General features: G+C 41.1%; 1 protein-coding gene across 1 annotated transcript in view; it reads left to right on the top strand.

Annotated features, from left to right (window-relative positions):
* PIK3C2G (phosphatidylinositol-4-phosphate 3-kinase catalytic subunit type 2 gamma) overlaps positions 1-12,501 on the top strand; it is a 195,393-nt gene that overhangs the window by 12,380 nt on the left and 170,512 nt on the right. The window contains exon 5 of the mRNA XM_027665212.1: positions 8,117-8,219. Coding sequence (XP_027521013.1) covers positions 8,117-8,219 — 103 coding nt within the window. The remainder of the gene's footprint in view (positions 1-8,116; positions 8,220-12,501) is intronic.

Raw genomic sequence — 12,501 nt, forward strand, 5'->3', positions numbered from 1 at the left:
CTTGGCAGCTGTGCTGTGGGGATGGTGACTTCCAGCAGAAGGGGAGAAGTTGGCAGCACTCTGTGGTAACATGCTAAGCTGGCACTGCAGGAATCACAGCTCATCTATTAGAGATGTAAAAAGTGTTAGATAAAATAGGGTATGTCTGTAATTGAAAGGGAAAATCTTAAAAGCAGTCATATTTACAGTAGCGTGTAAAAATTACCTGAACCAGCCTAAATCAAGTCAGTTTGATTAATGAAGGTAATGTAGTTGTGAGAACAAGTGTCACACTGCATAAATTAGCTTTGTTCTGTATCCAGCTTGAACACTTGTACTCTAACACAAGCACATGGGTCAAAAGTTCAGATGTTTATGGTGAATTATGTTTGGAAACTAAAGATGGAGACTTCAACACCTGTAAGCCACCTCTTCCCTTGTTCAAATCTCTGTAAAGCAGGAGCTGGGACAGCAGAGCGCTGTGTGAAGCATTAGAACACTAGAACCACTGAGCAAAGAACCAGGTCATACATAAGATCTGTTAATTACAGAAGAAAACCAGGGCTTTTTTTTTTTTTTTTTTTAATTATTATTTTCAAGACTCTCTTCTCATTTCAAAGTAACTGCAAAAAAAAAAAGAAATAATGAGCTGTTGTATTGAGGGTGAGCTCAGTGTGTTTCAGTACAGTGTACAGTACATGCTGAAGAGTTTTGTTTTCACTGTTGGGAAGAACTCATCAACAGTGGACTGTTTAAATTCCTGCACTTGCAAAATCTCTGCACGTCTCATTAGCAGTGGAACAAGGTCAGTAACGTTCTCAGCTTTGCTTTGCTCTTTCAGTGTCATACAGAAAGCACTAAGCTGCACTTCCAGCTTCAGCAGCTTGTAAGTCCATATTATGCCCGTTAAGTTCAGCTCCCTTTCTTCTGCCTCTTCATCAGAGCCCTGTATCTGAAATTTGAAAACCCAGACCATAATGATCCCTTGGGTAGCTTAACATGGCCTGCAGAGTTGCCTCAGGGTGAAATTTTTCTTATGTGTGGGCTATCTTTAAGTGCAAATTGGTTTCCTGCCAATGTTGCTAACACAGTGATTTTATGTACTTGTGCAGAGTTCTTCCCCAGAAGAGTATTTGGAAATTATTCAGGGATGAATTCCGGTAGTTCCTCAAGTTATGAGACAGCAAAAGGAATAAATACTCTGCTGCTCCTGCTTTACTGTAATCCAGAAAAAAACTAAAGTGAGGCCAAAATGGTGATGTGATAAATTGTTCTCAGACAAAGTGGAGCAGACAGCTTTGTGAACATCTATCAAAAGCTTTCATTTACTGTTATATTGAGCTGCATTAATGAGCACTTCATCCCACCTCCTGCAGAAGCACCTGAAAGACTTGATGATTTCTGAAATCCATTTAGTTTTGAATGAGATGAAGGAAAAAAATACTTGTGTGCTAATGACCATTACACTCAGCACCAAAAGATTTCATTGTCCATTATTCCCTTCCTACAGAGAGATCCTTGAGCTCATATCCCATCTGACTCGCAAGTAGAATATCAGATTTTCAACATCCAAATTTAAAAAATATCAGAAGGTTGCATACAGACTGCAGCTGAGTCTGTAATTAATAGAGCCATCTGTGAAATTCTGATTTGGAATCTCATTTGGTTTCTGGTCTTTAAGTGCACTTTGTGTACTGATTGGAAACCCTGGCCTTGCTGCAACCTGCAAGCTTTCTTCTTCTTCTTCCTGTGCTTTCAAGTATTTCTTACAGTGCCTGTAGAAACCTTGAACCTTGTCCCTGCTGCTTCTGTCGTTGTAAGGTGTACTTTAGTTCCTCAGTTGATTTGCTGCAGTTCCTTTTTCAGATATTCGGTGTAAGTGCCTCTGGAGGCAGAATCCTGCCCGAAAGATGCAGATTCCTTGAAAGAAGAGAAGACTAAACCTCACTATTCCTGTCATCACATTTTACTACTATTCACAGAAGTTTCCAAATTTCATACATATCCAAAGGCTCTACTTCTCTGGGTTTCCTAGCTGTGGGTGTGCTCTCCACTCCATTACACTTGTCCTATTCACGATCATCTTATACCTCTTGGAAGGCCATCTGCTGTTTCTAAAAGTTCTTTATCATGCCATCACCCAAACCTTCTACATCCACCTTTAAATCTTGCTCTCACAGTTTACAATCTTTCCTTTGATTTAAAATGGATACCCCTAAAAATGATTTTATGATGCCCTTCATGAAAGATGTTACCTAGAAGTAAATTAAATTGGGCTTCAGCAGCTTGTGTCAAATTACTCCTGGCTCTTAATGCCAGCATCAAGCCAAAAACAACCCTTCTCATGTGTCAGCAATGCATCAGTCTTCCTTTTAGACAGCTTTGCCTTTAGCAAAACAGGCCACAAACTCAGGGCATCCTGAAATGCCAGATAAGGCAAAACACATGAGCATATATAAGAATAGGGGATTTATTTTTTTTTTAATTTCTTAATTTTTTTATTGATCTGTGTGCTATCAATAGGTTGCAGTAGTGCAGATCCAGCAAAGGAATGTAGTACAAGGATATTTATAAGCTTTATTTGTAAACATGCTTTGTTTTTAAGGCATCAGTGTATTTAAAGTTCCATCTGCACTCTACCACAGTGTAATTTGCACAGGTACCTCACTGCTTTGCAGTTCAACCAACACAGTGAGCAGGGGTATAGAACTGAAAAGTGTAAATGCTTATCATTTCTTCTCACATGCTTGCCTGTGACCTTATTGATGACATTTTATTAATTTTTTTGCCTTACTAATTCTGTTCTCTGGGAATTGAAATCTAAATAAGAATTGGTTTTCACTCAAAGTTTAATCTATTAATTATATACCGGGCAGAGACATAATCGTGCAGATTGGAATCATAAGAAGCAAGTACCTTTGGATGAACGTGTTCTTTGTGAAAAATAAACGTAATTTTCTCTTGTCACTGCAGATTAAGTTTCTCATTCGGAGATGCTGCTCAGCTGAGTCTCTTAAAAAAATAGTCTGATTGAACTGTATTAGGATTTGGAGCTAATAGCACATCAGAAAACCTTGCTGTGGGGAAGCCACTAGTAAGGGGGTCTCAGGAGATAGGGATTTTCCCTTTCTCTGCTTCTCATATATTGTGAGACCACAGGCAGGTCCCTTTATTTTGACCAGTCATTACCATGTCTCCTAAAGACAAGGACTGCCTTTCTCTTCATGCCTTTCCCACAAAGCTGTAATCTCCACGTGATTTCAGAAAAAATAGGGGAAAACTTGAGTTGATAATGTTGTAGTGCTTTTATTTTTTTATATACAGAGCTCAGAGGGCTGTAAACCAGTTACTAGTAATCATATATTCTCCAAAGGAAATATATTGCCTTTGTCTTAATGGTACAGGTGCAGTAGCAAATCTGCCTGGAGTACAGCTAAAATCTGTCCATCTGTGGTGAAGCTACACTTCTATTTCTTGTATTTCACTTTTCATCTAGACCAGGTTTCCACATTATTTTGCTGAGGCATTAATCCATTTTGTCTAGTCTCTTGTGTAACAATATCTGTCAAAATTTTTCTCTTTTTATTTCTGCAAATAAAATCCAGTCATGAAGTCAACTGCATGGCCAGTACTTCTGCCTGTAATATTTCAGGCAGCGTTGCTGTGTCGATAAAGGATCTGATGATGTATCATATCTGCCTGATACAGCAGAGCTAACACAAACCACTGGTGTCGATGTAGTTATAATCAGAAAGTTCAGCTGCTCTTGGCATAGCCTGTGTTGCCTGGAAGCATGATGACATGGAAAAATTACACTTGCAAAGGGCAGTTTTTATACATCTGTGGTACAAAACTGTAACTACAGAGAAGAGTATAGCTGTACACTAGCAGAACACTCCTCTGTATTGGTATAGGTATAACTACACCAATATATCACCTTTGGTGATGAATTCCTGTCATTGGCTTGGTGTGATGTTGGCATTGCAATAGGAATCTGTCTACTGGATGAATGAGGAAAAAGTGACTCAGGGCTCAGAGATGTGTTCTGTTGTGGTCATGTTCTTGTCATGAAGATGAGGAGATGAGGCAGAATGGAAAGAGCAGGAGTAATGGTGGGGAATAAGGTAAAAACCAGGTGTGAGGTAGTTCTAAAGTGTTAAGGAAACTTCATAGTCTGACCACTCAGGAACCACTGAGACTGTCATTGCTGGGACTGAAGCCCCTTCACAGCAAGTGGCTCCGGTGACCCAATGGGTCCCCACTTGATTCCCTTCACACCCAACTCTCACATAGTTTCCTCACTGGCTCAACCCCAGTCACGGAGAGTTCATCAGCAGAGTCAGGAGGCAGACTTGATTAGCTGAAATGAGGAGAGGAAGAAGTTTCAAGAAAGCCATGGGAAGGCACAACACAGAGATCTGCTGAGGAGCAACAGAATCATAGAATCATAGAATCGATTGGATTGGAAAAGACCTCCGAGATCATCGAGTCCAACCCTTGGTCCAAATCCAGTCCATTTATAGATCATGGCACTCAGTGCCACATCCAATCTGCGTTTAAAAATCTCCAGGGATGGTCAATCCACCACCTCTCTGGGCAGCCCATTCCAATGCCTGATTACTCTCTCTGTAAAGAATTTTCTCCTGATATCCAACTTAAATTTCCCCTGGCGGAGCTTAAGCCCGTGTCCCCTTGTCCTATTGCTGAGTGCCTGAGAGAAGAGACCAACCCCCACCTGGCTAGAACTTCCCTTCAGGTAGTTATAGACGGTGATGAGGTCACCTCTGAGCCTCCTCTTCTCCAGGCTAAACAACCCCAGCTCCCTCAGCCTCTCCCCATAGGACTTATGCTCCAGTCCCTTCACCAGCCTTGTTGCTCTTCTCTGGACCCGCTCCAGCACCTCAATATCCTTCCTGAACTGAGGGGCCCAGAACTGAACACAATACTCAAGGTGTGGCCTCACCAACGCAGAGTACAGGGGAAGGATCACTTCCCTGGTCCTGCTGGCCACGCTATTTTTGATACAGGACAAGATCCCATTGGCCTTCTTGGCCACCTGGGCACACTGCTGGCTCATGTTGAGCTTCCTGTCAATTAGTACCCCCAGGTCCCTTTCTGCCTGGCTGCTTTCCAGCCACTCTGTGCCCAGCCTGTAGCGCTGCATGGGGTTGTTGTGGCCAAAGTGCAGGACCCGGGACTTGGCTTTATTGAATTTCATCCCATTGGAATCAGCCCATCTCTCAAGTCTATCCAGATCCCTCTGCAGAGCCCTCCTGCCTTCCAACAGGTTGACACTCCCTCCCAATTTGGTGTCATCAGCAAATTTGCTGATGATGGACTCAATCCCCTCATCTAAATCATCAATAAAGATGTTAAACAGGACTGGACCCAACACAGACCCCTGGGGAGCACCACTAGTGACTGGCCGCCAGCTGGATGCAGCTCCATTCACCAGCACTCTCTGGGCCTGACCCTCCAGCCAGCTCCTAATCCAGGAGAGGATGCACTTGTCCAAGCCATGGGCTACCAGCTTTTCCAGGAGTATATTATGGGAGACAGTGTCAAAGGCCTTGCTGAAGTCTAGATAGACCACATCCACAGCCTTCCCCTCATCCACCAGCTGGGTCACCTGATCGTAAAAAGAGATCAGGTTGGTCAGACAGGACCTGCCCCTCCTAAACCCATGCTGGCTGGGTCTAATCCCTTGTCCACCCTGAAGGTGCTGTGTGATTGCACTCAGGATGATCTGCTCCATAACCCTGCCAGGCACCGAGGTCAGGCTGACAGGCCTGTAGTTGCCAGGGTCCTGCTTGCAGCCTTTTTTGTGGATTGGGGTGACATTCACCAACCTCCAATCATCTGGGACCTTCCCAGAGAGCCAGGACTGTTGGAAGATGATGGAGAGCGGTTTGGCAAGCTCTTCTGCCAGTTCCCTCATCACCCTGGGATGGATCCCATCTGGTCCCATAGACTTGTGAGGATCCAGCTGGCTCAGTAAATCGCTAACTATATCCTCCTGGAATACAGGAGGGCTATTCAGCTCTCTGTCTCTGTCTATCTGCTCTAGAGGCCAGTTGTCCTGAGGGCCACCTGTCTTACTGCTAAAAACTGAGGCAAAGTAGGTGTTAAGTACCTCAGCCTTCTCCTCATCTTTGTTAACTATATTTCCCTCCAAGTCCAACAGAGAATTGAGGTTTTCCTTGCCCCTCCTTTTGCTATTAATGTATTTATAAAAGGACTTTTTGTTATCCCTAACTGAATTAGCCAAATTAGAGAGAATGTATGCATTGGTACTGTCACAGGAACTGGGAATTGGTCACTTGGACTTGTGCTTCTGAAGGGATTTGAGAAGGGTGATATGCAGATAGCACTAGTGCAGGTATTTCACTGTGGTACCTTGTCATTTAACTGCAAACCGTTGAGGTTAAAGAAGAAATCACCATGTGCCTGAGATTAGATGGACATCACAGTCCTTTCTGGTGTTAGATCTGTGACAATACATCCTGTGTTGGTGTTAGCTTCTCTCACTCTTACATCTGTACATCATGGTCTTGAAATCAAGAAATTTTGCAAATGTATGGAAGTGCTACCAAAGGAGAACCTTTGGCATAGGTATTAGGTATTTGTTTTGTCAGATGAAAATGAGTTTGTCCTCTGTGACATTTAATGTATAAGTTTAAAAAAAAAAAATCCTATATCTACGCTTACACCCTTTTGTCACCTCTAATGTTTTACTTAACTACAGTGTAGTATGAGTGCAGATTACTTATAATTACTTATAATTCTCCGTAGTTGTGCTGAATGGCGATTACATACAGTATATTTTTTAGTGTAACCATTCATTTATGCTGGGAACCTCTGCTGCTCGGTGTGAGATTTGAGTCTCCCCTAAATCAGACTTTCCATGATTTATTCATAGGGTGAGCATTTTGGGTTTTTTTAAAACTAAATCCAGCTATTTTTATTCAGACATTCCATCAAAAGCCTATTTAAGTAGAAGTAAAGTTTATATCTGAACTCTGAGTTTTTCATGGCCCTTGACAAACCAAGAAAGAATCGTCTTTTCTTCATGGACCGGTGAGTTCTGAAACAACTTAGCATACTGCAAAACTGTATAAATACAGAATATCCTTTTTTTGTGCTTGTCTGGCTGAAGGCTTGAAAAAAGCTACATGAATCTAACTGAACATACACTAGAGTTGTAACTGATGACGCATACTAACTTTTGGTGATGAATTTGCCTTTGTAAAACCCATTGTTGTTTTTCCTACTCATTAATCCCAAAGGATTTTTTCTGATGTAAAAAGATGTTTACCTTAACTCTGAAAAAAAAATTTGCATTATTTCACCCTTTTAAAGCAAGATGTGGAAGGGAAATAGTGAAATCAGTTTTGTTCCAAGTAATTTCAAGTGACAAACTAAGGTTGTATTAGAAGAAGTCGTCAAGAGTGGTAAGTGGGATAGAAGATACTCTGAGGAGGCAAATAAATAAGAATAATTAATTCCCCTGAATGGGGGAAAGAGCATCCTTGACCAGCAGCATATTTTGTAATAACCACTCCAGCTGAGTGAGTAGAGCTCTATGTCTGACCTTAGCTGGCATATGACTTGAAAAAGACCAGCTCTGCTTTTACAACCTCTGTGTGAGCTGCACATGGTGAGAACTTTGATTTCTTTAAGAGTCAAGGGCCACCTGTCTTAATACCTGTGATCTTCAAACTTATAGTTAATATTTGATTTTTGAGTTGGGTATCAGACACTACAAGTCGTTCTGCAGTGATGGATTCATAACCAGGATACTGTATAAATTGCACTAACTTGGGTTTTTGAAGAACATGCATGAATAATATCGAGTTTTGGGAGCACATGCTGCTGGTTAAGGCTGTTCTCTCCCTGTGTCGTTTTTGTTCTGTTACAGAACTTAATGGTCAGTGATGCAACTAATCAATCACTTAATTGTTTTCACACCATCAGTTTTCACAGAAATAGGCGCTAAGTACAGGGATTTTATTATTCAGTCTCCTTTGCACTTGGAGTATAGTCAACTGGTGCTTTTAGGAGAGGGAGTAAGGAAAAAAAAAAAAGAAGGAAGTAGCAAGCAGAGATAACGATTTGTTTGTTTTCCCCCAAACTGCAGCGACCACACCTTGGGCAGCCATGAAACTCTTCGCAAGGCAACCCCCTGCGTTCAGCTTAGGCTACACAACACAGCTCACCTGAAGCAAAGTTTGGCTCGAACAGTAAGTTGTCTTTTTTCCCCTCCACTTTCTTTAAGCATCCCTGAAGGAATAAAATTCTGTCAGTCCTTATACATAGGAACTTTCGGTAACAGTCAGAGAGCTTATTTGCTTTCCTGAGGGTGCATATATTATTGTTGAACTCCAGGTGAAATGTACTGGGAAGCATCTCTGCTTTGCTCCCATATTTATATCTAGTGAGTGACTGCAGAGAACACGACTGAAAAAGACCGAAGGTAACTTTTTCAGAAAAAAAATCGGTTTTGTCAGAGTTTAATGCTGCTTTTTTCAAGTGGTCAGAGAATTCTTATTTTCGATTGGCGTTTCTGTTTTGAAATATAACAAGGGCAAAACTTCTTAAGGTACTGTGTAGAATGAATTAGATTTGGATTCTTGTCATTATCACTGAAAACCAGGGTAGGTTTATAAAAGCCAGAATCACTAATGGTGTGCTTGTGCATGCGTGAGGCGTGTGTGTGTGGTTGGTTGTACCCATGCAGAAATGTCCTTGCAGAAAATGTTGTTTTCATCTCTAAATCCAGGGAGATTGCCATTAGGATTATTTGACTTTAAGCAACCTTGTAGTGGATTACTGAGCTTCAATGACACTGACCTGTGCTACTAAATGTGAGCTTTATTCTCAGTGGGCAACCTTGATTTACTTCCAGCCCAAAGTTTGCAGTGCAGCAGAAGCTTTGCTCTGGGCAGTGTTCACTGGCAGTGTGTTATCTCTGTCCACAGATAGTACCAATTACCTGCTTTGCATAGTTATGATAATAGCCTGAGTCTGTCAATATGGGTCAGATGACAGATGTCTAGCAAAAAGAGGGTAGGGACTTTCTTTTAATTTTTGTCATGTGTTGCCACGTGAAACCTCAAGTTCAATACAATATTTTACCTGAAGCATTAAAAAAACGGACTATAGTGAAGTTGATTATATATACATATTTAACAGCTGCCAAAGGGGCTTGTGAAGAGTGAAGTGTTGGTGATGAGAGACAGGTGTAAATATGTGTAATGTTGGAAAAGTTATTTACCTTTTCTAGGTCAACATCTACTACTATAGATCTTCAAAACTGGAACCTAATGATGTGTTCAGGAGTCTCCTGTGAAGCTTCAAAGCTTGTTTGTGTGCTAAGGAGGTAGAACTCTACACTAAGGCCATCTGCAGGCTGACTCTTGCTTACCTTATATGACCCTGTTAAATTCAGGTTGCATAGTTAAAAATATCTGTCTGTACATGCCAGTTACTATTATTTTATTATTATACTTAATAACCAATATAAGTGGAAACTTTCAAGTAATAAGCAACTTTTTTTTTTTAAACAGACACTTTTTGAACTTTAGCCAATAACTTACTGTTCATAATTCTTTTGTAAATTAAGCTGAAAAACATATCTTTTAAGGTGAACACTTGCTTTCTTTCCTTTTGTGGGAATCTGGCATTCTATTATGAAGTATTCAGAGCAGGAAATTGTCTTCAGATGAGCAATTGCAAGCAAGAAACTTGACCAAGGGCTTTGCATGGAATCACAGGTCCTTCAACCTAGTGGATGACCTTTAATTTGATTTTGGTTTTTGGAGATATGAGATTTATCAGCCTTAACACACTTGAAGAAAAGTTTTTTAAGACATGAATTTTCAAGATGCACAATTCCTACTAAACTGATACAAGCTTATACAGGGAGCATAAGGTTATAGATTTTATACCATCTAGACAGACCTTCTGTTGACAGGAGTGGGAATTCTGCACCTTACAGATTTTTCTCCACACACTGAAATCTTGAGATTGACAGCAAATAGGGAGAAAATCCAATAGTCCTCTTGTGAAGTGGTGGCCCAGTGTACACTGATTGCAGTAATACTGAATAATGACTACTAGATTTGTTTTGACTGCACACCTGTCCTACTCTGTATTTTAACCAAGGTCTCTAAGAAGTGACTCTTAAGCACAAACCTCAAGTTGTAGCGGGTCAGAAAAGTTAAATTCCTAGCGGGTAGGTGGTGGTTTGGAAGAAATGTTCAGTGGAACAGCATAGAAGCAGAAACCTTTATCCAGATACTATATCCAGGGAGTGCTCTGCCTGTCCTAGAGACCCATTTTTTCCAGACTTGTCCCCACATTCTAATTATCTCAGAAAATACATTAATCTTTGTAATGGAGAGGCAGGAAAGAATACTTATGTGTTCCTAACAAAAGCCTTACTTGCTCCCAGAAAGGGATTTTTGGACTAAAAGAACCAGAAAGTGATATTTAGTCAGAGGCCCATCATGGGAAGAAGGTGGAGATTTTTCCATATTTAAATGTTTGTAGTTTTCTAGAGGGATTGTGTAGTACTCAAACAGAAGGGAGCCTTGTATTTAGGTATCCCTTGAAATTGTGCTACTGAAAAATGCTGCACGTTCTATTAATATGTATAAAGTCTCCTTCAACTCTGTTGCAGTTTGACATGTTTAAACAAGGTTTAATATACTGCAATGCACTGTGGAGGCCAGGAGCAGAGACTGAGCATCCTTGATGCTTCAAGTTTTGGAAGTGGTTATAATTACCAGGTAGCATGATTACTAGCACACAGTAATGTCTTTCAGCCAGGTAACTAACAAGCTTGGAATTCAAATTAGCAATGTTCAGACCATTAGAAATCATTCATTATCTCAAAGAATTTGTGGAACCTACAATAGGGTTTAACTAGGAAGGGTGATATTTTAAGATCTCCTCAAGTGAATTATTGATCACCCCTTTACAGTAACACACAACTCTGAGAGCTTCAGGCCATGAAGTTACTTCCAGTTACTAATAATAGCAAAGAACATGAGCAGCTCTTGAGGTGGAATAAGCCACAGACAGAGTTTTCCTCCAGCTCCAGGGCATGCTTGTCACAGAGTGCTTGTAGAGAAAGGAGAGGTTCTGCTAGCAGGCAGGAGTGCCAGTGAGTCTATCAGGACCAGAAAAAACCTAACAGAGGAGACAGATATGGTGCATTCGAAACTGTAGCATTTATTTCACTTTGGACCCAGTTCTATAGATTGCTTCAGCTCCACTGAAACCTGCTTCAGTCACACTGAAATCAAGGCTCTGACAAAGTCAATACTGAGCTCACAGTTAATTTTATTGTTGCTGTTATCTAAAACATGTGCCTTTGGCCATAGAATACACTGTAAAGTCACAGACTTAGTGTCAGGTTCTGGAAAATAAATTTCTTTCTCTCAGAGTTCGTTAAAAAAAAGATGTGTAAAAAGTGTTTTTTTAAAAAACAAAAAAACTTCAAGATTTTAAAATTCTTCAACTATCTCAGACAGTTATGCACTACTGTTTATTTTTGTGATATAATGTGCACTTACTCTTGGGGATAATTTGACCTGTGATCTATATGACCCTTCTAAATTTTGAAATATGAACTATGTTAAATTATAGAAATCTCCACTAAGGTTGTAGTTTAACTAGTGTCATAGAAACATATGAATATCTTGTCACTCTTCTGTGTAATAATCAACCATATGTATTCAGATAAATATTTCACATACACTCTGTTGCTGTAGTCCATCACATCCTCTTTGGATCCTATCAGTCACACACTCATGGTTCTTTACAGGGTGGCTGCCACCACTTTCAGCACAGCTGCTCTCCCCCATGTCTTCTTTGGCACCTGATGCCATGTCCTGCCAAGAGAGACATGCAAAGTGCTGGAGCTTATCTGGCAGGAGGGGCACTCGGGATCGCTCGGGATGTCAAGCTGCTCCCTCTCACCAGCGCTGCAGCAGCAGGGACACAAACAAAGGGAGAGAACCTGGCCTGGGGAGCAGTGGAAGAAATACACAGGTCCTTCAAGAAGGAAAGCCTCCCAGCTGCTCAGGGTGATGTTTCCCCTTCCAGCCCACCTCTACTGCTGTGAGCTTGTCTCCTGGGTGCCCCCACTGCCTGAATGTGCCATGGCTGGGAAAAATCCTCCAACAGCATCAAGAACTGCAAGGAGCAACTCCCAGAGACGAGCACCAGCACCAAAGGTCTTGCCTGCTACTCCAAACCTCACAAATTTGCTCAGCTTGAGTTTGGGGCATGAACTCATTTAAATAGCAAGAGATTCTGGGTCATCCGTGACGTCAAAATCCATTGCTAGGTAGATCCATCATCCGATTGGATAAGTAATTGGTGATGTCAATAATGCATCACTTGGGCTAGATTATCACTCATGGTCCCTACCAATTGAAATATATATTCTCTCCTCTCATCTCCTCCCTTGTATTTCACTGTATTCTATTCCATTTCCCTGTGCCCTTCTTGTAA

This window comes from Corapipo altera, unplaced genomic scaffold (assembly GCF_003945725.1).
Source record: "Corapipo altera isolate COAL_440 unplaced genomic scaffold, ASM394572v1 1, whole genome shotgun sequence".
Taxonomy (NCBI): Eukaryota; Metazoa; Chordata; class Aves; order Passeriformes; family Pipridae; genus Corapipo; species Corapipo altera.